Source organism: Enhydra lutris, unplaced genomic scaffold, assembly GCF_002288905.1.
Source record: "Enhydra lutris kenyoni isolate GAN:26980312 unplaced genomic scaffold, ASM228890v2 scaffoldscaffold15, whole genome shotgun sequence".
Taxonomy (NCBI): domain Eukaryota; kingdom Metazoa; phylum Chordata; class Mammalia; order Carnivora; family Mustelidae; genus Enhydra; species Enhydra lutris.
In genome coordinates, this window is record NW_019154099.1 from 54,638,531 (window position 1) to 54,664,336 (window position 25,806).

At 39.5% G+C, this 25,806-nt stretch overlaps 1 protein-coding gene across 1 annotated transcript in view; it reads left to right on the forward strand.

The window, feature by feature from the left end:
• The window catches only part of LOC111146885 (basic, immunoglobulin-like variable motif containing), a 42,475-nt gene that overhangs the window by 3,734 nt on the left and 12,935 nt on the right, over nt 1-25,806 (forward strand). The window contains exons 2-6 of the mRNA XM_022502605.1: nt 1,551-2,150; nt 8,110-8,236; nt 15,093-15,188; nt 15,801-15,905; nt 16,128-16,222. Of these exons, the coding sequence (XP_022358313.1) occupies nt 1,673-2,150; nt 8,110-8,236; nt 15,093-15,188; nt 15,801-15,905; nt 16,128-16,222 (901 nt within the window). The 5' untranslated portion in view covers nt 1,551-1,672. The remainder of the gene's footprint in view (nt 1-1,550; nt 2,151-8,109; nt 8,237-15,092; nt 15,189-15,800; nt 15,906-16,127; nt 16,223-25,806) is intronic.

The following is a 25,806-nucleotide window of genomic DNA, read 5'->3' on the forward strand; positions in this document are numbered from 1 at the left end:
CCCCCTTGTACTGAGCTCTGTTGCTTTAAATTACACAAAGGACAGGCATTACCTTTACTGGTTTCTCCTCACAGACTTAGAGTGATCTTGGCTCTTGTGGCAATCATTCTTCCGTTATTTCTTATTGCCTTAGTGGTTTTTGTCACTCAGTATTTGTGTGATGGGTTTTATAGAATCATTTTTCTGGAACTTATGAATATTATTCTAATTTTTAAAATAAGTGAATGGGTGGAGATATTAAGTAGTAAACGTCAAACTGGTCACCCAGGGGTGGGTTGTGTCTCTGGAACCACATCTCTAGAGCCCTGTGAAGTGGGCCCACTCAGCCGGGCGCCTGCATCAAGTACCCTCTACCACCTGTAATGGTCTGACTTATCAGGGTCTTGCTTTTGTATAAATCTTCAGCTTCCTCAAATGCCCTTGCTTGCTTTTTGAACTGTTCTCTTTCTTCCCTAAAGGAATTGGTGTAGACTTGAAAATCAGTTTTTTCTGAGACTGATCAGCAGTTAGTGACTATTAACTATAATCGATCGTGGTGATGAATGCACAGCTTCATTGAGATGAAATTCACACACTATACAATTCACCTGTTTAAAATGTCCGATTCAGGAGCTTTTAGTATATTCACAAAGTTATATGTTCATCACCTCAATCAATTATAGAATATTTTCATTACTCCAAAAAGAAACCCTTATCATCCTCAACCTCCTCCTCCCTCCCAGCCCTAGGCAACCCACGAATCTAATTTCGGTCACTAGACACTTGCCTATTTTACATTTCATATACGTGGTATCACACACTATTAGGCTCTGGGGTGATGGGCTTCCTTCAGTTAGTATCATGCTTTCAAGGCTCATCCTTGTTGTAGCATGGGTGGGTGCTTCCTTTATTTTTGTTGTTCCCATTGCTTATATATACTACATTTTATTTATTCATTCATCAATTGATAGGCCTTTGGGTTGTCTCTCCTTTTTGGCTATCGTACATAATGCTGCTATGAACATTTGTGTGGATGTATGTCTTCATTCCTCTTAGATGTGTACTTAGGAGTGAGATTGCTTGCTTCTATGGTAACTGTAAATGTTCCAGGAACTGTTTTCCAAAGTGACTGAACCGTTTTGCATTTCCATCAGAAGGGTAGGAGGGTTCCAGTTTCTCCACATCCTCAACAATCCTTTTTATTATCTATCTTTTTTATTAGAGCCATCCTGCTGGGGGTGACGTAATGTCTTGTGGTTTCGATTGGCATTTCCTCGATGCCTAGTAATGTTGACCATCTTTTCATGGGTTTATTGGCATTTCTACGCTGTCTTTGAAGAAGTCACTATTCAGATATTTTGCCCATTTTTCATTGAGTTCTTTTTGTTACTATGAAACATTATTGTAAAATAATGTTTTAATAAGACAGTGGCCAGTGATTGTGGCTGTAGGTGTTTAATGTTGTAAAATATTTATTGGATGAAGGCACATGAAACACTTGATCCATTTTTCAGTGCTTTTGGAGTCTCTCGTGGATTGTTGATGTTTCTTTCTCCTCCTTCTTTTCTTAGGAGCCCATCTTGCAGCTCTCAGGTTTCTGTAGAATGCTGTAAACGATTGTCACAGTTGGTTTTCAAGTCGTAGAAAGAGTTGCAACTTCTCCTTTGTAACAGAACTTTTCTGGTTGCATTCAATGCCTAACATTGCAGAAGCAGAAAGGGCAAATGATTCTGGAAATGGTGAGCACAAATCCGAGAGAAAGTCTCCTGAAGAGGATCTACAAGGTGCTGTTCAGTCTTTCTGCACTCGTGCCTCGGGGACACCCTTGGGTCACAAAGGAGATGGTCATTACCCGTGGAGCTGTCCAGTGACCCACACTCGGGAGAAAATTTATGCCATCTGTTCAGACTATGCGTTTCTCAACCAGGCAACCTCAATCTATAAAACTCCAAATTCAACCCGCTCTTCTTGCCTCCCTGATAATACCTCTTTACCTGCTGGAAATAATCCGTCAAGATACATTGGCATCCCAACAAGTACATCGGAAATCATCTACAATGAAGAAAATAGCTTGGAACACTTATCCAGTAGCCTGGGCAAGCTACCTCTTGCATGGGAAATCGATAAATCTGAATTTGATGGGGTGACCACAAATTTGAAACACAAATCAGGTAAGGAAGGAGGCTTGAATTTCACATGTGAAAATAATCAGAAAACAACATAGCTTGTTTAGGCTTACCATTCAACACGGTTTCCTTTTATAATGCTGAACAAGGAACATTGCCATCTGTTTGTCGGCTGTCGTTGTAGTTAAAAAATAACTTTGGGCAGAAGACATTTAGTTCATTAATGGGTTACCACTGCAAACTTCACACATAACCTGTGCATTTTGAGAGCTTTGAAAAATCTAAGAATCCTGTAAAATACAGTATTACAGATAAGTATGTGGTAGCTTATAAATGGTTCATGAGGTGGCTAAAATAACATACTATTTTGTGGTTTTGCAGAGACATGAACTCATCTTTCCCAATTAAACATTTCATTTTCTTTTCTACCATATAACATTGTGGCTTTTTCTTGTGAAAATTTTTTGAGCACCCAGCAAGGTCTCCAGGTACTGCTGAGTAGGTTGTGTGCTGCACAATTTAAGAGAGGGCTATTCACCTAGCATGCAATACACAGCCTTTGCATTTGCAGTGTGGTGGCCCTTTGGCAGAAACTGCTGCTTTTCACTTCTTTCTTCTGAACTCATAGTAATATGGGATTTTTATGTGGTGGGTACTCTTATCGTCATTTTATATAAAGTAAAGAAATTGGGGCCCAGAGGGGATGATAAGTTGCTTGTGGAAAGTTGATAGCTAGTACGAGGCAGAGCTAGGGTTTGTATTTTACTCCTAGGTGTCTCTGACCATTTGGTAAAACCTCCATACTTCTTGTTCATTTGCCAGATCAGTGTGTTTCACAGAATATTAGGTAAATTTGTAATTCTCAGTGTGTTGGGGGGGTCACTTTGTGTCTATTTTTTATGGGTGATTGGTCTATAATTTTTTCATAATATCTTTTTTAGGTTTAGCGTTAGGGCTATGCAGGTCTCCTGAGACAAGTTGGAAAGTGATCTCTCCTGTTTTCTGAGGGGTTTTCAGAGGGGTATTAAAAATCTCTAATAATGTGATTATGGAGTTGTCTTGATTCCCATTAATTCTGTCCAGTTTTAGTCTGTCCATTTTATCTAAGTTGTTGGTTTTGTTGGCATAAAGTTATTTCTAATAGTCCCCTTTATTCCTCTAATATCTACAGGGTCTTTAGTAATAACTCCTCTGTTGTTCCTGATACTGATCATATATGTTTTCTCTTTTTTTTCTGGCTACGGCTTTATCATTTTTTTTCATCTTTTCAAATAACCAGCTTTTAGCTTTGTTAATTTTCCGGGTTGTTTGCTCACTATTCTATTAATTTCTGCTTATTATTTTCTTCCTTCTGCTTACTTTGGGTTTACTACAACTTTCGGATTCAAGACTTTTCTCCTATGAGCGTTCAATGCTTTAAGCTGCTCTGTGAGGACTGTTTCAGGCACTGCTCACACATGCTGGCCCGCCTTATTTTTATTATCACTTGATGTAAAGTATTTTCTAATTTTCCTTGTGATTTCTTCTTTGATACATACATTACTGTTCAGAATTGTGCTGCTTAATTTCCAAATATTTGGGTGCTTTTGCTAATGTTGATTTCAAATTCCATTCCATTGTGGACAGAGGACATAAGACCTCAGTCTTTTGGAATGGGCTGAGACTCGTTTTTTGACCCAGCATACAGTCCACGTTGGTGAATGTACCATGTGCATCTGAAAAGACTGTCTGCCTATTCTGTAGTTGCTGGGTGTAGTGTTCTGTGATATTTACTGGATCAGTGTTTGAGAATGTTTTTCACATCTAAGTTTTCACATCAGTTAATTTTTGTCTTGCTCTATCAATTGCTGAAAATGGAGTGTTAAAAATCAATTATAATTGTCATCTTTTCTGCATTTACTTCTGTTGATTTTTGCTTCTATGCAATTTGAAACTCTGCTATTAGTGCACACACAATTATGATTTTTATTTCCTCTTGTTGCATTGACCTTTTGTTGTTATGAAATGTCCCTCATTATTCCTAGTAATAATTGTTTTTCTGAAAGTGACTTTGATATTGATCTAACTACTCCAGCTTTCTTTTGACCGGTGTTTGCGTGGTATGTATTATATTTATGGTATATATATACCATGGTATATGGTATATATATACCATATATATGGTATATATATACACATACATACATACATACATACCATGGTATATAATATATTTATATTATAAATAATATATTATTTTCAACTTGTATCTTTTTATATTTAAAGTCCATCTCTCCTACTCAATCATAAAAAAGGATGAGATTTTGGCATTTGGTACAACACGGATGGACTTGGAGGGCATAAGTCAGACAGGGAAAGACAAATATCATATGATTTCACTTGTACATGGAATCTAAAACCCAAAACTAATGAATAAGCAAACAAACAAAAAGCGGAATCAGATCTATAAATATAGAGAACATAATGGTGGTTTCCAGAGGGGAGGGGGTGGGGGGATGGGCAAAATGGGTGAAGGGGAGTGAGAGATACCGGCTTCCAGTTATGGAATGAACACCTCATGGGAGTAAAAGGTACATACAGCACAGGGAACAGAGCCACTGATTCTGTAATAGGGTTGTGTAGTGACAGATGGTAGCTACTTTTGAGATGAGCATAATACCTAAAATTGTTGACTCACTATGTTGTGCTCCTGAAACTAAGGTACCGTTGTGTGTCAACCCCACTCAGAAAAGAAAATACATGATTCATCTTCCTCTTGATAAAAATCTTATAACTGAAAAAAGGAAGTGCCTCTCTTAAAGATAGCTTTTAAATATAGTCAATGAATTACTTGTTTCAGGTATTGTTTCTTTTCTTTTCTTTTCTTTTTTTTTTTTAAAGATTTTATTTATTTATTTGACAGACAGAGATCACAAGTAGGCAGAGAGGCAGGCAGAGAGAGAGAGAGGAGGAAGCAGGCTCCCTGTGGAGCAGAGAGCCCGATGTGGGGCTCGATCCCAGGACCCTGGGATCATGACCTGAGCCGAAGGCAGAGGCTTTAACCCACTGAGCCAGCCAGGCGCCCCATCAGGTATTGTTTCTTTTAGTTCTGGAATTTACATTTTTTAAAGTAGTTTTTGTTTTCTATCTTGGATTTGCCATTCTTTTCATTTCATTTTCATTCATTACTGGAAGATTGTGTCTATCTCATAAAGCGTAGTTATCATACCCACTTTAAAATCCTTGTCTGCCAGTTTTAAGATCTGGGTCATCTCAGAGGTGGTCTTATCTTTTTTTTTTTTTTTTTTTCTTTTTCTTGAGAAGGTGTCACATTTTTCAGTTTCCTTACATGTTTAATAATTTTGAACTGTATCCAAGGCACTGGAAATGTTGTGGCGATTTTTGATTCTGGTATATTCCTCCAAAGAGTGTTTTATTTTACATTTGTTCATTTGTTTGTTTTTAATTTTAGCAGCATTGAATTTGGTTTGACTAAAACTGCCAGTTTGGTCTCTGGAGGACATTTCAAATCTCTGTTCGATTTTTTAAGCCTTACCTGTGCTGTTTGGGGTCTTCTCCGTGCATGGTTGGTTCCAGGATCAGCCCAAGATTTGGGCCAAATGTATACATAAAATTTGAGTCTCCCCTTTTCTGGCTGTTTTATTTCTGGGGTCCCCACCCACCTCACTTTCCAGTGACAATGATTGCCCAAAATTCTGTCCCATGGTTCCTCAAGTCAAAAAGATGACAGATATTCTACTTATATTTGCTATCCTCAGACCTTTCTCTAAAAGCCAGTGTGGTGACTAGAGGTATGTGTGTATGTATGGATGTTTCTTTGGTGTTGGGACTAGATGGGTGTGTTAGGGGGAGGGTGAGGACTAGAAGAAGGAATATGACAATGACAAGGGAAGGTGGGCAAAGGCTCCTGGAGTTGACGAGATGGGGAGACAGAGTATTTAGCTGTCGATCTGTTACGTTCCTCTCTCAATCTTAGCTTCTACTTTGCCAGAGCATCCCTCTCTCAAACTACATAGAATTTTGCCTGTGGGACCAGCTCTTCTTGTGGCAACGTGGGGATTTTGTGAAGGGTGCGCATTTGGAATGCACACTTATTTAGCCCAGGGGGCTCTTAGGAGTAGAGTAGAAGGGGACAGAGGGTAGGCTCAGGTAAGCTTTAGAGGAAAGTATGCGGGTCCAGACCACTCTGGGCGCTGCTGGAGTCACAGATCACCAGGCTTCATTAGCCTCTAAGATTTTAAGTGGGTGGGAAAACTACGTAGGGCATTAAGGGATTATTGGGCAGTGAAGACGTGGGAAGTAGATTTTCCATCTTCTTACACCCTAAGATATATTTTATTAGTGAAAGAAACTTTTCAGAATGAGACTTAACTCACGTTTGCCAGTGGTTGTTCAGCTCTGTAAAAATTTGTGTTCTCTGTGAAGACTTAAAGGGAATAGCTAGAGGAAATGGGGAGAAGCTTGTTTCTGGATATTATAGTGTTTGTCATTATGACATCTTATAAAAATCAGAGAAATCCCCTGTGTCACAAGAGTTTCCGAGTTCCAGCCGGTTTGGGTTTTATTGTAGAGCAATTTGAGTGAATGAAACAAGCCCCTTTCCATGTCTGCTTTCTAGGCATATATCTATATAGTCTATGTTTTATGATTAGCATGACTCGTAAAAATAAAATATTAACTTTTATTCGATTTTTATAACAGATTTGATTATTTCATTGAAAATCTAGTATGTGTGAAAAGTAGTAAGTATTTGAGCATAGCTGTCTGAAATGTTAATAGTATTTTAGTGATGCGAAACTTGAATTTTATTTATTAACATGTATTTTAAAGTTTTTATTTAGATTCATCAGTTAACATACAGTGTTATATTAGTTTCAGGTGTGCAATATAGTGATTGATCACTTCCATACATCACCCAGTGCTCACCACAAGCTCATTCTATAATTCCCATCACCTAGCTCACCCATCCCTTCTGGTGACCATCAGTTTGTTCTCTGTAGTTAAGGTTTTAATTAAATAATTTTTGCCTGAATAATCCACTAGCATTATTCAGAAATAAAAAGTATAAACATTGGGATGCCTGGGTGGCTCAGTGGGTTAAAACCTCTGCCTTCGGCCCAGGTCATGATCCCAGGGTCCTGGGATCAAGCCCCGCATCAGGCCCTCTGCTCAGCAGGGAACCTGCTTCCCTTCCTCTCTGTCTGCCTACTTGTGATCTCTTTCAAATAAATAAATAAAATCTTTAAAAAAAAAGTGTAAACATTAAGCAGAGCAAAGTCTAATTTCATTTTTGTCTTATTTTTATCTAGCTCCTAATTCCCCTTAAGTAACTACTATTATTCGCCTTATGTGTCTTCTGGAGAGATTGGTGTGTGTGTATGCATGTGTGCCTGTGTGTGTGCATTCACTATTAAGCACACACACACACACACACACACACACACACATAGAGAAAGGGGACTTTGTTTTCCATTCTAGTTCCTGGTACTAAATTTGCATTTTAATAATGTACATGTAAGCATCATTCTTAATTCATTTTGTGGTATCTACAAGGCCTGGAGTTATTTTTAAATATCACATCATTGCATTATTGGATCTAGTGCTTTTAATCTTTTAACAGAGTTACATTAATGTGTTTTTATTGTTTTGTAGAAAGGATTCATTTTTGGAAAATGGCCTAGTTAAATATTTTAACTGTTGGTAATTTGATTTTCTAAACCAAAGATTTTGTGATTGAGTCTTTTACTAGCTAAGCAACTAGATCAGGAATTGGAGTATAGGTATCTGATAGGAACTAACACTTGTGGTTGCTTAAACTTGTTTTTTTTTTCTCTCTTTAAGCTAGGGGAATATTCTTGAAGATACATGTATTTCTTCAATATGTTTGCAAGTATTTTGAGAACTAGTGGCATTGCTTTTTAGTTTTGTTACATAATTAATTGTATTGCCATGGTAGTTTATTTCATCTTGAGCATTTTGCTTATTTTGTATTCTTGTATTCTAGGCAATGTAAAGAAACAAGTTTCCAAGAAAAAAACTTCAGATAAAAAAGGAAGACATCAAAGGGAGTGGCCTCAGTATTCTCCTCTTGAAGATATTAAGCAGCGGAAAGTACTAGATCTCAGAAGATGGTAATCTCTAAAAATTGACTTTTTTCCTTAACCACACAATACCATTGTCATACTTAATAAAATTAACAATGTTATATTTCCATAGTACCTGATTCCCAGGCTAAATTTAGATTTCCCCGATTTTTCTGAAGTACCTTAACACTTGGTTGTTCATAGTGAGACCCAACCATGAACCACACCTTGTGTTTGCTTGTTGTGGCCTTAATGGCTCTCTTAATCTAGAATAGTCTCTACCTCACTTCTCTTACCAGTTTTGGTTTGTTTGTTTTGTTTTGTTTTAAGTCTAGAAGATTTTCTTTCTTTTTTTTTTTTTTTAAAGATTTTAGTTATTTATTTGACACAGAGAAAGACAGCGAGAGGGAACACAAGCAGGGGGAGTGGGAGAAGGAGAAGCAGGCTTCCCGCCGAGCGGGGAGCCTGATGCGGGACTCCGTCCCAGGACCCTGGGATCACTATCTGAGCCAAAGGCAGACGCTTAACCAACTGAGCCACCCAGGTGCCCAGGGAATTGACTTCTTAAAGAGACTTGGCCAAATAACTTGTAGAATGTCCTATCTTCTGGATTTGTCTAATTTTTTTTCCCTCGATAGTTGTCTAAATTACTTCTATAACCTCTGTATTTCCTGAAAGCTGGAAATTAGACATAAAGACTTGGTTTAGATTCTGGTTGAACATTCGAGGCAAGAATACTGCCTACGTGGGATCCTGTGGCCTCCATATTGCATCGCATCAGGAGGTACATAGTATCTGGTCATCCAGTATTAGATTCCAAGAGTGATTACTGGATTTCAGTGGTGACAGCCTAGCCCACACTGCCGAGTTTTTTTGATCCCCTTCTACAACTGTCATGTAATCAGTGGGGTGACAGTGGTATCATGCTAATGTCCTGTCCCCATTAACTTTCCACCGATTGGCTTTAGCCAAACCTGTTGACGATTATTCCCTGAATCCTTGTTGCAAAATGGTGATATTTCAAATTTCCATCATTTTTTTCTCCTTTTATTAGCTGATATTCTTCTAATAAGAAGAGCCTTCACCCACCAACTGGGGCTATTTGGTTACCTTAGAATATAGTTCCTATTCTAAAGAAAAAAATACTTAATTAATGATAGCTTTTAAATATTACTAGCCTATGATTTGAGGTCTGAAAAATTATTTGTATGAGATTTAAAAAACGTTAGATTTTATCATTTACTTAATGAGCTTTGGACCCTTTACTGTGGGTTGAGAATACAGAGAAGCACAAAACATGGTCCTTGTTTTCTCAAGGTTTAAAATCTAAGTGAGAAATGGGAACTAAGCAGAAAAATACCAAATATCTCAGGCAATCTGTCAGATGGTGAGTCTGAATAAACTACCAGCATGAGAGGAGGTAATGAGGAACTTGATCTTAAGAGATGCTTCACTGAGGAGCTAGGTCTTCAGGGAGGAAATCTGAGGGGATGGAGGGTCCAAAGGTCTTTGAATGGATGGTAGGAAAGTGTCTTGCTTTTTTTTTTTTTTTTTTAAAGATTTTTTTTTTAACTTATTTGACAGACAGAGATCACAAGTAGGCAGAGGCAGGCAGAGAGAGAGGGGAGAAGCAGGCTCCCTGCTGAGCAGAGAGCCCGATGCAGGGCTTGATCCCAGGACCCTGAGATCATGACCTGAGCGGAAGGCAGAGGCTTTAACCCACTGAGCCACCCAGACGCCCCAGTGTCTTGCTTTTTGATAATGAAGATCAGACAAGCTTGTCTGGAGTGAAGCTCAGAGAGCTAAGAAACTTGCCCAACATCATATGGTGAATAAGTAGATCTTGTATTGAAACTGAAGAGAGCTGGACTCCAATGTTCATGTTCTTTCTTTGTAACACCTGTCATGATCTATGTCTTGGACACCAGGCTAAGGATTTAGCTTTTTTTTATTCTGATGTAGAGAGAAGCCATTGATGATTTCTTAACAAAAGGGCATTTTACAATAAACTGGTAGTAATAAGTCTGTAGAGTGTGTTGGAGAAAGACACTATAATCAAAAACAGTAATTTTAGCTTCTTTGTCCATTTTTGGTTCTAATCCCTTAGATTTAAGATATGTTTTAAGAACAAATTTGGATAATTGTATTTTTTTTGAAGATTTTATTTATTTATTTGACAAGGAGAGAGAGAGATCACAAGTAGACAGAGAGGCAGGCAGAGAGGGGGGGATGGCAGGCTCCCTGCTGAACAGAGAGCCCGATGTGGGGCTCCATCCCAGGACCCCGAGATCATGACCTGAGCCAAAGGCAGAGGCTTAACCCACTGAGCCACCCAGGTGCCCCTGGATAATTGTATTTTAATAGTATAACATGTGAAGCCATAAAGGCTTGGATGAGGAGGACAGACGGGAGAAATAACTTGAGGGGAAAAATTGCCAGGATGACAAGCTCATATTCCACTGAGAATATTACAAGATTAGGGTTGAAGTGGAAACACCCATAGGAAATAGTATCTCCCCCCATTTCATATATTGAAATCCTAACCCCCAAGGTGATGGTATTAGGAGGTGGGACCTTTGGGAAGTAATTAAGTCATGAGGGTGCAGCCCCTGGGAATGGGATTAGTGCCTTATAAGAAGACAGGAAGAGGGAACTTGCTTTCTCCTCTCTGTCTCTGCTTCATGATGGGAGGATACAATGAGAGGGTAGGCATATGCTAAACAGGAGGCAGTTTTCCATCAGACACTGGATTTGCTAGCATCTCAGCCTTGGACTTCTCAGCCTCCAGAACTGTGAGAAATAAATGTTGTTGAAGCTACCAGGTCTGTTGTAATTTATTATGGCAACCTGAGCTAAGGCACCATATGATCCAGTAGTCCCAAATCTGGGTATATATCCAAAAGAATTGAAAGCAGGCCTTGAAGACCTATTTGCATACTGTCTTCATTACAGCATTATTCACAATAATGGAGAGGGGGAAGCAGCCCCAGTGTTCATCAATGAAGGAATAAAGAAAACATGCTATATACCTAGCATGGAATATTATTCCGGCTTAAAATAGAAGGAATTCTGACACATGCTACAACATAGATGAACTTTGAGGACATTATGCTAGAAGAAATAAGCTGGACACAAAAAGACCAGAAATGTGTGATTCACTTATAGGAGGTACTTAAAAGTCATCAAAATCATAAAGACAGCATGTAGAATGGTGGTTGCCAGTAACAAAAAAATAAATACTGTAGATTTCATTTATATGAAGTGTAAAGTAGTCAAACTCATAAAAATGGAAAGAAGAATGGTGGTTGTCAGGGCTGATAGGAGGGGAAAAAGGGTGTTGTCCAGTGGGTGTAGAGTTTCAGTCTTGCAAGGTGAGAAAGTTCTAGAGATCTCTTTCACGACAATATGAATATAGCTAACTTTACTCAACTGTACCCTTAAAAATGGTTAAGATGGTGAATTTTATGTTGTGTTTTTACCAAAATTATTTTAAATAGTCAACAAAAATGGGGGACAGATTTGACCATGAGGATCAAAGATAGGAGACAACTCTTCAGTGATAATCAGCTCTATTCAAGGACGAGTAAAAATCAGAGTAAGCAACTTGTTATATGTATATCAAAGTTGCAAATAAGCAAAACCAGGGACAACTGCAGGAGGCATATACATCTTTGGGAGCGTTAGTCTAGGAAGTAAAGTTAAAATTCAGAATAAGTCCTTTATATCAAAAAAGTGGTAACTTACACACTTTCTTGAAATGAAGTCAAAGAAGAGATTGTATGACAACAGAAGGAGATAATTGGCGTGCCCTTGGAAAGAAGTAGAGGACAGGAAAAAAAAAAAGTCATTGTAGAGGTGAAAACCACATTAGGAGCAAGGGAAAAAAACCCAACCCAGTGAAAAACATAATCAAGTCAATGGTGAGCCAGTGTGAGGAAATCGCACAAAACTCACATAGAAAAGAACAAAGACGTAAAAATGATTAAAGAACAGATAAGTATTGGGGCTCCTGGCTGGCTCAGTCAGTGGAGCATGTGACTTTTGATATTGGGGTTGTGAGTTTGAGCACCACATTGTGTGTAGAGATTACTTAAAAAGAAAATCTTAAGAAAAACACAAAAAAAGAGCAGATAAATATGGCTAACAGAGGTCCAGATAGCACTAACTGGTATTCTTGAGGAAGAGATCAGAACAAAAGAAAAAAAATAATTTGAAGACACAGTGGAAGGAATGTTCCCCAAATAAGGAAAGGCTGGAGTCTGCAGGTTTGAAAGGTTAAATTGGGAAGAAAAATTGATGGATGAGCACCAAGGCATGTTCTAGGGGAGTTACTGAAAGTCAAGCATAAGGAGTCCTGGGCTCCAGGTGCAAAACCAGTTGTACAAAGGGAAATTATCCCTTTGGTCTCGGTCTTCACCATGGTAGCACTGGCTACCAGGCTACAGTGGAATCATGTTTCTTGGGAGAGAAAAAGTAACCAAATGTCACATTCATGTTGTCATTCAAGTGTGGAAGCAACAGACTCCCATCACGTTAGAATTCAGTGACTACAATACTCATGAGCATGTAGCCATTCAACGAGGAATATAAACCACTCAAGGTATTGGAGGGGAAGAAAAGGAATGGAAAGCAGTAGGAAAAAAGTCATGTTGACTGCTAAGTCCATTTGTAGGAAATTGAGTTGCAGAACAGAATGTTGGTGGGAGCTATGAATACCTCAGCACTTCCAGAAGTTAGCTTCAGAGTTTGAAACGAGAGTTTCTAGAATGAGAGTTCTGGAATGCTAACACTTTCTCAATCCAGGATCATTTCTGTGCAAATAGATAGAAACGTTCATAATGTGTTCATTCGTTTTTTCTTTTGTGGATATAAACCAGTTTGTAGTCCTTCCTGGAGGATGATTAGTGTGTGCGTTTCCTCGGGCTGCCACAACAAAGGGCCATAAACTGGTGGCTTAGAACAGCAGAAAATCTCATAGCTCTGAAGGTTGGAAGTCTGCAGTCAAGCTGTTGGACAAGGCCAGCCACATTCCCTCGGAAATCTGTGGGGTAGAATTTTCTGCTTCATCCTACCTCCCGGTGCTTCGATGGCAGCCCTTGGCATTCCTAGGCTTGCTGATGCAACACTTCCGCTTCCGTCTGTGTTTCATCCCACTGTGTGTCCGGGTCTTCGTCCGGTGACATTCTTGTCTCTGTGTGTCCTTCTTCTCTTTTTATAAGAACACCGGTCATCTTGGATTAGGGGCCCACCCCTACTCCAGTGTGACTTACCTTAACTTGATTGCATCTGCAAAGACCCTGTTTCCAAATAAGGTTGTATTCATAGGTACCTGTGGTTAGGACTTCAGCATATCTTTTTAGGGAGGTGTAGTTCAATCCATGCAATTAGTGTATTATGGGGCTACATGATAACCATATAGTCGAGTGACCATAAACATCTTTTGTGTCTTAGTCTTAAAGGTCCTGGTTCAGTCTATAGATACAAGTTGAGTTGTTGATTGTATATGTGCCATTATGCACATTATATGTACCTATACAAACCTACATACATAGATCTGTAATTTTTATTTTTGTAATCAATTTTAAGGTAAGACTAAACTGTGTTTAGTGGTAAGTCTTATTTTTCCTTTTTGTTTTGGCCACTATTAGCACCTTTATTAGAAAGCAGTGGGGAGGTGCACCTGGCTGGCTCAGTCCATAGAAAGTGTGACTCTTCATCTTGGGGTTTTGGGTTTGAGCCCCACATTGGGTGTAGAGATTACTTAAAAAAAAAAAAAAAATCTGGAGCACCTGGGTGACTCAGTCAGTTGGGCATCTGCCTTCTGCTCAGGTCATGATCCCAGGGTCCTGGGTTCGAGTCCCACATTGGGCTCCTTGCTCAGCAGGGAGCCTGCTTCTCCCTCTCCCTTTGCCCCTCCCGCTGCTCATGCTTGTGCTCTCTTTCTCTCTCTTTCTCTCTCTCTGTCAAATAAATAAAAATTTAAAAAAATCTAAAAAAAGAAGAAAGCAGTTGGGAAAAGGCAATTTGAAAGCCAATACTATTTCTTTTTGTCTGATTGAATGGTCTGCTTCTTTTCTCATCTGTTCACATTAGCTGCAGTCACTTTTCTTGATACATGACAATTTGGAACATTGTCTGGATTACTCAGTGCAACAAAATTGTGCCATGGAAGGCTTTTGTGTTACACTTTAAAATTCTCCCTGACGATGGAACCATTGCTTCTCATCCAGAAGTTTTAGTTGGACATAGTGTGTGATAAATGGATGTTTTTTAGTTTGAGTTGAAGAATCTGAAAAATTGGTGCATGGGACAGTACTTTGTTTTGTTTCCCCAGTATTTTTTTTTTCTTTAAAATTTTATTTATTTGTCAGGGAGTGAGAACACAAGCAGAGGGAGCAGCAGGCAGAGGGAGAAGGAGAGGCAGGCTCCCCACTGCTCAGGGAGCTTGCCACTGGGCTCAATCTCAGGACCTTGGGATCATGACCTGAGCTGAGGGCAGCTGCTTAACTGACTGAGCCACCCAGGCACCCCTTGTTTTCCCAGTATTTTTGAAGTTGCAAATAATCATGTATGTAGCTCAATTAGGAGCTTACACTGAAATTTTAGTAGTTGTTGTCTACATGTACATATCATTATTTTTTTCCCATCAGTTTAGATAACATCCACTTTAACTAGTGGTTAGTTAAACTTAGCTAACTTTATTAAACTGGATGGTTTATTGTTGTTATGCATTGATGATACATTTAATACATTTGAAAATATTTTAACTGAGTAAAGATTGTACATTGGCTTAGATGAGTGAAGTTCTCATCATGCTAATACATTTAACTGCCGTGAGTATTGTATTTCTACATGCATATTTTGTATTCATTCAAGTGAAGAAAACAGTCTTTTGTTCTCTCAGGTACTGCATAAGCCGCCCACAATATAAGACTTCTTGTGGTATCTCCTCATTAATTTCGTGTTGGAATTTTTTATATAGCACACTGGGAGCTGGAAAGTAAGTATGTTAATTTATTGGTATCCCTAAATTCCAATTTCAGAAGTTATTTGGTATTGCTTTTTCTGTAATTAAAGATTTTTAAGAATAAGTTTTTCATACATCGAGAAAAAATTGCTACATTTTATTTTAAGCCTTTAGCTAAAAATAAGAAGCATGCCTTGTGACAAAATAAATATTAAGAATGTAGTTGACCCTTGAAAAACACAGGGGTTAGGGCAGTCTAAATTCCACATATAACTTTTGACTCCCCAGAAATCTAATGACTCATGGCCTCCTGTTGACCACAACCCTAACCAATAACATAAACAGTAGATGAACGCATGCCTTGAATGTTGCTTGTGTTATATACTGTATTCTTACAATAAAGTAAGCTGGAGAAAAAATGTTGTTAAGAATATGATAAGGAAGAGAAATGTATTTAAAGTACTACATTTTATTAAAAAAAAAAAATCTGTGTATAAGTGGACCCATGCAGTTTAAACCCATGTTGTTCAAGGGGCAACTGTATTCCTAAAATTGTTTGTAAATCGGGTGGACGTATCAGCCTTGAGACAGATTATATTTGCATATGACTGGAACTGTAACTGAAAGGCGGTGTTTCTTTTGTAGTCTTCCAGCTATTACCCAGGAAGAAGCTTTACATATTTTGGGCTTTCAACCCCCATTTGAAGATATTAGGTTTGGCCCCTTCACTGGAAATACAACACTTATGAGGTATGACGTCCTTGCTTCGAGACAATACCTTCTTTCCAGTTCTGCAAAATAACAGTGCTGTAGATGTGTGTTGATGGTAAAACCGTGGTTCCAGCTGCTGGGCCCCAGCCTCTAGTAGAGATGCCAGACTTGGATGCTGCCTGAATTTTGCTGGAATTGGAATAGTGGCAGCTGAGCTACGGAACTGTTATATGAGCAAATTTTCATATTTGTCATTTTTAGGTGGTTTAGACAAATTAATGACCACTTCCATGTAAAAGGATGCTCGTATGTTCTATATAAGCCTCATGGGAAGAATAAGACAGCTGGAGAAACTGGTAAGTAAATATGCAGAAGATTTTTACACACACACACACACACACACACACACACACACACGCACACGCTTTAGGATCCATCTCAAAGATTGGCTGATTTGGTTCATGGGGCATTATGCAAACCTTAAACACAGTCTGTTACTTTTATGTGTCTTTTTCCAAGGGGGAACTCATACTAGAGATCTGTAGGATACTTCTCTTTACATGGGTCAATATTTTTAGCTCTTCTCATCTTTGCATGCAGAACTTTTAGAATTTAAAAGTGTGTCCTAAACACTACTTTGGTGCATTGCTTGAATTGTTTGGACCTATGGTGTGTGTACGTGCCTGTGTGTGTGTGCACATGTGAGTGCATGCCAATAAAATTGTTTCAGGAAGCAACATGGAATGTGCAGCTCCTCTTCTTAAAAAGGAATGCCAGGATTTTAGAATATTTGATGTTAGGCCTGCATAGTAACATCTAACAACAGGACAATGGATTTTTTTTTTAAGATTTTATTTATTTATTTAACAGAGAGAGACAGCGAGAGAGGGAACATAAGCAGGGGGAGTGGGAGAGGGAGAAGCAGGCTTGCGCTGAGCAGGGAGCCCGATGTGGGGCTCCATCCCAGGACCCGGGGATCACGACCTGAGCCGAAGGCAGACTCTTCACTGACTGAGCCACCCAGATGCCCCAGGACAATGGATTTTGAAAGTGACGTAGTTCTGTTAGAGAATAGTCTTGGTTAACAGAGAGTAATGGAATTGATCTTCAGGATTGTTTTAGTTATATGCTAATTATATTGACAATCTCCATCTTTCACATTTCATCATAGACATTTGACTTTACTAACCGGAAAATTATAGTTAAAGAAAAAATTATTCTGACACTTGTTAAAATGATAAGGAAGTCTTCCTTCAAGACTGTCATAATGGATTATTATCATGGGGGCAGAGATGGGATTCAACCCTGAGTACAACAAAGACTGCTGGGAATTTATTGTCAATTAGCAAAGTGAGGGGATGGTCAGCAGATGGGAGGTTACTGTAAGGGGACCTGAAGCGGGGTTAGGAGGATTCTTGCTAACTGGTCTGAGAGGATTCTAATGGTAGGCAGGCCAAGGGCAGGCTACAGGCTTGGACACCAACAGCGGGGGATGAGGAAACTGGTCAGCGATGGCAGGTGAGAAAGTTTCTCTAAACCGGCTTAGCGGGATTCTTGCTGAAGCTGGATGAGCCAAGCATAGACGCAGAAGCCTGAGGTGGAGACGTTGTAGAGAAGGCGGCTCCAAGAAACCTAACCAGTCTGGTCAAAGTGAGAGGGTACGTGGTTTATCATGGCAAAGGACTGAACAGAGAGTAGGATATAGTCTGTTGACCTGTAGCAGGTGTATCAAGTTGGTTCTGAGTCAGGCAGATGGGGAGTTGACTTGTCGGTTTCTACACACACTGGTTCTGTGACCTTGAACAAGGCATTTAGGACCACCTGCTGAGCCCAGTGTAGCCCTTCATCTTTCCATATCTGTACCCATCCCATAGGGTCACTGTGAAGATAAAAAGAGACGTATTTGTAATATACCTAGCTCCTTGTCTGACACAGAGTCAGGACTTAGTAAATGTTAGCTTTTATTCTTACTCCCTGAATTCTGTGCATTTTCAGAGAACCTGTCCCTGTGGAAAAAGCAGCTTTTTAAATGAATGGTGTATTTTCTTTTTTTGTTTCTGGGTTTTTTTTGTGTGTGTGTTTTTTTTTTTTTTTTTTTCCTGTTTCTAGTGAGACTGTCAGCACACCTCCCTCAGAAACTGGTCAGACAATTAAAAATTATGAAAGTAAACCTGGCGATTCACAGACCTGTACCCCTGGGGCTAATAATATATTATATGTTAATAATAATAAAAAAAACTATGAAAGGATATACTTTCCAGTTTGCTAATTTTCTCTTCCAATGTTGTCTAGTTGCCTTTTTAAAGAAATTGTCCATTGAATTTCAGTTTTTAAAAAAATTGTCATGTTTTTCATTCCAGAAATATCTAGTTCTTTTTCAAACCTGCTTAAAAAAATTTTTTTTAAACTTGAGGTATAACTGGCATATAACATGATATTAGTTCCGGCTCCATAACATAATAATGATTTGCTATTATATGCATTGCAAAATGACCAACACAATAGGTGTGGCTCACATCTGTCACCACACATAGTTACAGATTTCTTGTGATAAGGACTTTCAAGCTTTACTTCCTTTATAGCTTTCAACTCTACAATAACCAGAGTCTCCTTGCTATACATTACATCCCCATATCTGGCTGATTTTATAACTGGAAGTTTGTACCTTTAACTACCTTCACACATTTCACCTTCCCCATTTTATTTTATTTTTTTATTATTATTATTTTTAAAGATTTTATTTATTTATTTGACAGACAAAGATCACAAGTATGCAGAGAGGCAGGCAGAGAGAGGGGGGAAGCAGGCTGAGCAGAGAGCCCGATATGGGGCTCGATCCCAGGACTCTGGGACCATGACCTGAGCTGAAGGCAGAGGCTTTAACCCACTGAGCCACCCAGGTGCCCCCCCCATTTTATTTTTTAAGGTCTCTTTTTTTCATACAATTTCAAGCCCCCTTTATTTTTTTGTTCCAATACATCAAGACTTTTTTCCCCCTGTATTTGTTCTAATATCGAAAATTTGTCTGATTCTACTTTCTCTTGTTTCTTTTGGATTTCATTTGAGATGCTGTGTTTCCTTGTGTGTTTAATTTTTTTTAAAACTGTAATCTAGTTGGATCTACTTCTGTGGCAGTGTTTGGGGCTTGGTTTGAATTTAAGAATCTTGAGAGATTTGCATTTGGTTTTGCCCATTTCCTGGAGACCGGGACAATTTTTATTTAAACTCTCTAATTGAAGATTTTTTTTTTTTTAAGATTTTATTTATTTATCTGACAGACTGAGATCGCAAGTAGGCAGAGAGGCAGGCAGAGAGAGAGAGAGGGAAGCAGGCTCCCTGCTGGGCAGAGAGCCCGATGCGGGACTCGATCCCAGGACCCTGAGATCATGACCTGAGCTGAAGGCAGCAGCTTAACCCACTGAGCCACCCAGGCGCCCTCTAATTGAGGATTTTTGTTGTGATGATACAGATGGCATCATTTTGAACTGGCTTATGATTTTGAATTCTTAGGGGAACTCTTTCCTCCACTATCAGGCCAAAATTTGGACCGGCACATTTCTTCCATCTCTGTTCCATGTAGTCAGTTTATTTCTGGTTCACCTTTAAACTGCATTGTGTTGCCCTGGCTTTGCTTGGGCTCCCTCCTCTTGTCCTCTTGCAAGGGAAGGCAAATCTTACCTCCACCTGTCTTGGGTTTTCAGCTGAGACCTGTAACAAAAAGACCGATGAACAAATTTATTGACATGTACAGCACGCTTCAGGTGGGAGAAACCTCAGTGAAAAGTAACTCAGCCTGGTGGCTTAGAACAGCTTACTTGGCATCTGCAACAAAGAACAATACATTTGTAGAGAAGCGAGGGGACATAGGGAGACTATTTTGGGAGGGAAGGTTACTCATATGGGAGGGAACTAATGGAACCAGGTTGTTTGCAGATTCCTCCGGTGCCATATCTGGGCTAAGAGTCCTGTCTCCCGTAAAAGAATTTACATCCTGCCTTTAGGTAGGGAAGGGGAGGGTTGAGAAAGCTTTTCCTGCATTTGTGTCTTCTTAATTGTCTTCAGCTCAAAATAATTTTTATGTCAAAGAGGCATATTTTGGGTGACAGGCCTATTTTGGTTTCCTTCCTGCTCTGTCTTGGGCACCCCCAGCCTTATTTCCTGCAGACCTCCTGTGGGAATCAGAGTAGAAGCTTACCTTCTATGGGGTTTAGCAGAAACCCTCAGCACAAAGGTCTTTGGAGGACCTCCACTTTTATTTCTTGTTTAATCTCTGGAAATCCTTCAGTTATATATTTTAACAGATCTTTTAAATATTTTGTCTAGTACTTTTGTTATGTCATTGGCAGGGTTTTTTAGGGTCTCTGTATCCCAAGGAAGAAAAACCATTTAAACCTGGACCATTTTAAAAACTTAATGTTTTATGTAATTGTATTTATTTTCACATTTATGTTCTGTTGTATGAAACAGCCCTAAACTCGGAATTCTTTAGACAACAACATACTATGAGTACTGTGAATATTTCTGTGATTAAGCTTATGTATTATGATCAATGTCTATCTCTTTAAGCCACATTTATTTGTAGATATAAATATAGGAACTAAACCAGTCACAGTTTAATTAGCAGTGGTACTGTTGCGGGATTTTGGGATTCTGGTCTCACGGAGTCGAAGAATGAATCTTGAGGCACAAAAGGGTAAAGTCAAGTGAAAGTTTATTAAGTGAAGGTGAGAGCAGAAAGGAAACAGAAAACTCCCTAGAGTGAGAGGGGTCCTGAATGTGTTGTCGCCGTGGGCTTTTGAGAACTGACTGGGAAGCTTGTGGCCTTGACATTCTTCTGCAATCTTGGTTTGTTCCCTTATCTCTTGTTCCTCTCTGTCTTGGCATCTCCACCTGCCAGGAATAGTTCTGGAGCCCAGTTAGGGGAGTCAGGGGCCTCCTGTCTCTCCTGCCTAGACCTCTACCCCTTCCCTATTCTTGGGATGGGACCTGTGGGCAGAAGGAGCTATCCTGGGATTGTGAGGAGTGACTGATTGTATACGTTTTAATTAGTGGGGGTTAGGGGTAGCACAAGTCTCCAAGATCTGGAAGCAAGGCTTTCCGGACCTTGAGTGGCCAGCGGCTGCCAAGATAAATAAAGTTCCATTTAACCATGAAGGCACTAAGGCAGCCCCGGGTTCTTTGAGGAAGGTCACGCTCTACGTATTTCACGTGTCTATCAGTGGGCTGCAAACTGTTAAGGAGATTTTATTTTAAGCTACATTTCTTTTTTTTTTTTTTAAAGATTTTATTTATTTATTTGACAGACGGAGCTCACAGGCAGGCAGAGAGGCAGGCAGAGAGAGAGGAGGAAGCAGGCTCCCTGCTGAGCAGAGAGCCCGATGCGGGGCTCGATCCCAGGACCCCGGAATTACCGAAGGCAGAGGCTTTAACCTAACACTGAGCCACCCAGGCGCCCCTTAAGCTACATTTCTTTTGCCTTTGTTTCTCATATCAGTACCAGTTATGGATATATATAGAGTTTTCCATAAGCTATCATTCAGATTAGTGGATTGGCTTTCATTTGGTGTATTGATTATTCCTGCTTTAATACCGAATGTTTTATACAGTTTTGGGGTTTTAAGGTCTTTGTCTGTTTTTGTTGTTGTTGTTTGTTTATTTGTTTTTGTTTTTTAAAAAAATCAGCATTGACAAATAAGGAGCATCTTTGGTAATCCTGCTGATTCCTTAATGTACTTTTTACTAGTATTTAATCATTTCTGCCTGTTAGCCCCAGACACATTTGCTAAGAATGTATATATGTTTTGTTCTAGGAAAGAGACATCTTATACTTTATTTCTTCAGATTAAAGGAAAATAATATTAATTACATTGGTTCTAGATTTTTATCCTTGCCAGGTGTGTATTTTAGTTGACGGTGATGGTAGCTTATAGTATTAGCCTGCAGAACAAGACGCTCATCATTATCATGATTGTTTTATAGATCATATTGACCATTGTCATCTTGCTCATATATTAGCTTTTGAGGGTCATTTCATTTATTTTTAAATTTTTAAAAGACTATTCATTTATTTATTTATTTGAGAGAGAAAGAGAGAGAATGTTTGACCTTGTGAGTGGTAGGTGGGGGGGGTAGCAGGGGAAGAGGGACAAGCAGACTCCTTGCTGACCATGGAGACAGCCACTGGGCTTGATTTCAGGACCCTGAGATCATGACCTGAGCTGAAATAGAGTCAGAGCTTAACGGACTGAGCCACCCAGGTGCCCCAGGTAATTTCACTTAAATGTAAGAGCATTTTGATATATTTTGCTTTATATTCCTACTTCTCAGTTTCTCAAAAATTAATTTTATAGTAATAAAGCCATCGTTTAGTGGGAGTTTAGTGTGTGCTAGGCATCGTGCTGACTTACTTGCTTTAATTCTGTAGAAGTCCTGTACAGGTGGATCATTTCACCCTTTCCTGATGAGGAAGCAGACATGGCAAGTTCAATGAACTGAACAGGGTTGCACAGCTAGCGAGTGGTACAATCAGGTGTCAGACCTGGTCGTCCTGATTTCACATCTCAAACCTAACCATTTGTTGTTCTGTGGGTCCCGGTGTTGGCTTCTTTTAATGAACCTAGTGCATTTTAGAGCTCTTGTATGGTCGATATTGTTTATAATTAACATATGCCATTTTCAGCAATAAAATTATATACTGATAGAAACATTACTAAACATTTTTTCCCCAAAATGCTCTATTTCTCCTTAGCACAGAGTTTTTTTTTTTTTTCGATTTTCAGATTTTTTAAAAGAGATTTCATTGATTTATTAGAGAGAGAGAGAGAGAGACAGAGATAGCAACAGAGATAGCAAAAGATAGTGAGAAGCAGGCTCCCTGCTAAGCAGGGAGTGTGATGGGGCTCAATCCCAGGACCCCGGAGATCATGACCTGAGCCGGAGGCAGATGCTCAACTGACTGAGTCACTCAGGTGCCCCACATACTTTTCTTGTTAAAAAAGTATCTGCCAGGATGACTATTATCGGCATCAGTGTTACTGGAATGTCATCTAGTCAGTGGGTTTGGGACACTTTTTGTGAAAGGAAATGGATACTTTTTAGAAGACCTTTATTTTATTTTTATTTATTTTTTAAAGATTATTTATTTGATAGAGAGAGACAGAGGGACAGCATGAGCAGGGGGAGGGACAGAGGGAGAGGGACAAGCAGACTCCCTACTGAGTGGGGAGCACAATGCGGGGCTTGATTCCAGGACCCTGAGATCATGACCAGAGCTGAGGTCAGATGCTTAAATGACTGAGCCACGTAGGTGCCCCAGACCTTGATTTTATTATAAGATTTCTGCATTTATTTTCATAGGGTAAGTAGAATGTTTTCCTGGCCCCAAAGATTAAACATTCTCCAGTTATTACAAAGTGAAATTATGATTCTATTCATTAAAGCTCTTAAAAAATTTACACTGAAGATGGAATTTTGCTGGAGCAAGGGTGTCACGGCACAGTAAGTAGTAATGTGAGCCAGCACCTCCCCTGTGGGACACCCACCCTTCTCTGGTGACTTTGTGTATGACATGTGACCTTTCATGACATGCATGCTCAATCCATAGAATAAATATTAGTAAAACTTAATTTTTTCTAGTGTGACAATAAAGAAAAATAAATGTTCTAATATTTTGTTTCTGTGCCCAAGGGGTCTTGTGTAACCACTTGGGTGTGGCCGTGCTGAGCATCATAAACCCAGAGCAGCAATTGGCAGAACTTTTCTATAAATAATGCAATAATTAATGGGAGGATGTCACATGGATGTGTCTGAGATAATGGAAAAGTGCTGTGATATACTCCTTGGGCTGCTGTCCCAAGACTGCATTATGTGTGGGACCCCCCCAGGAGACATCAGCCTAAGACTCATGAGTCCTTTACTTGCTTGTCTTATTGCCTACCAATCAGAAGAGGATTTCATCAGAGAAGTTCATGCATTTTTGTTGTATTACTGTTGGAAGCATCCAGGTAGAGGGTCAGGATCTATGCAGAGAAGAGTCTGTAAAATTTAAGGAAATCAGGGGAGTCACCAAGACTCAGAAATTACAATATGAAAGAAAATATGGTATCAGAAAGAATATGGTATCAAAGAAAATCGGAGTATAGCAGAAGCATCAGTTATATAAATTGAAGTGAATTCCCAAAGTAAGAAAATGTAGTTACTTATTAATGGGATATGGGAAAATACTAATAGGGCTCTGGAGACAGTCGATTTAGGAACCACCGTTCTGGAATTTTAAACATGTTTTGCTCATATATCCTGTTCAACTTTAAGATTTTATGCCTTACTTTTTTTTTTTTTTAAAGATTTTATTTATTTATTTGACAGGCAGAGATCACAAGTAGGCGGGAGAGGCAGGCAGAGAGAGAGGGGGAAGCAGGCTCCCTGCTGAGTAGAGAGCCCCATGTGGGGCTCGATCCCAGGACCCTGGGATTATGACCTGAGCTGAAGGCAGAGGCTTTAACCCACTGGGCCACCTAGGCGCCCCTGCCCGACTTTTATTAGAAACTCCCTCATTTGCAGATGTTTTCAGTGTTTGTATTTTGTTTTATTTTCTAACAGCCTAGTAGTCCTTCATGACTTTTTTAACTTAATGATTTGATGTGTAGATTCACCAGTGTCCCTAGTCATCTGGGCTGTGTGGCGCCGGCCCCTATGGACTTTTTTTACCCATATGTTCACGCTTTCTCCAATATCTGCCAGGTCTTTTTCACTGAGAATAGAATGAACTACGCATTCCCTTATTCCCCTGCCCAACCCCCTTTCCTTGGCAGGGGGAGCTCGGTTGCTGCCGTTTCTTCAAATGAATTTTAATTATATTTTCCCAGTTTTCTTTGTTTTCCTTTTCCCTATTACAATACTTGACTCCTGACTTTGTCTTTTTCTATGTGTATTTCCTGGAGGATTTGGCATTTTCTTGTCTTCCTCCTCAATAATCAGTCGACCTGCTCCAACCCGGCTTTATCGCTGAAGCTCTCCCTGCCGCTTCACGTGCCAGTCCCTCTTCATTCCTACAAGGCGGATTAATTGCATCTGTCGTTTGTCATTTGTCATTTGGCCTATGCAGCCTTATGTTTCATCTTTTCAGTGTGTCTGTCTAGCTCCTTAACTGTAGCCTTCAGTAGCCCTGAGTCCATATATGGCGACCATGACCTCGCAGGGGCTGCCCTCCAACTTCTGACCATATTCAGAGGAAGGGGTAGTACATGTGTCAAGCGAAAGACCTTTCTGTTCTCCCTCTTTGTGGAAGAAAGAGTTGAAAAACTGGCTTTTCTCGTTTGTCTCTGGGATGTTCAGTAGTGAAAACCATTGTCCCTTGTTGCTGTTTCCTTGAAAAACACTTTAAGATGCATATTTTCTTTTTTTTTTTTTTAAGATTTTTATTTATTTATTTGACAGAGAGATCACAAGCAGACAGAGAGGCAGGCAGAGAGAGAGGAGGAAGCAGGTTCCCCGCCCAGCAGAGAGCCCAATATGGGGCTCGATCCCAGGACCCTGAGGTCATTATCTGAGCCAAAGGCAGAGGCTTAACCCACTGAGCCACCCAGGTGCCCCTTCTTTTTGTTTCAATTATTTTTAAAGAATTATTAGGCCTGTTTTCCTGGGTACTAGGCTTCTTCGACTTTGGAATGCCCCAGTGCTTGCTGAGATGCTCATTTCCAGGGCTCCCTCAGTAAATGGAAACCAAGCTCACTCATGGAATAAAAACAAAATACAGGGGTTTTTATGGCAAGAACCTAGATGTCCATCAACAGATGAATGGATAAAGAAGATGTGGTATATATAAACAATGGAATACTATGCAGCCATCAAAAGAAATGAAATCTTGCCATTTGCGACGACGTGGATGGAACTAGAGGATATTATGCTTAGTGAAATAAGTCAATTGGAGAAAGACAACTAT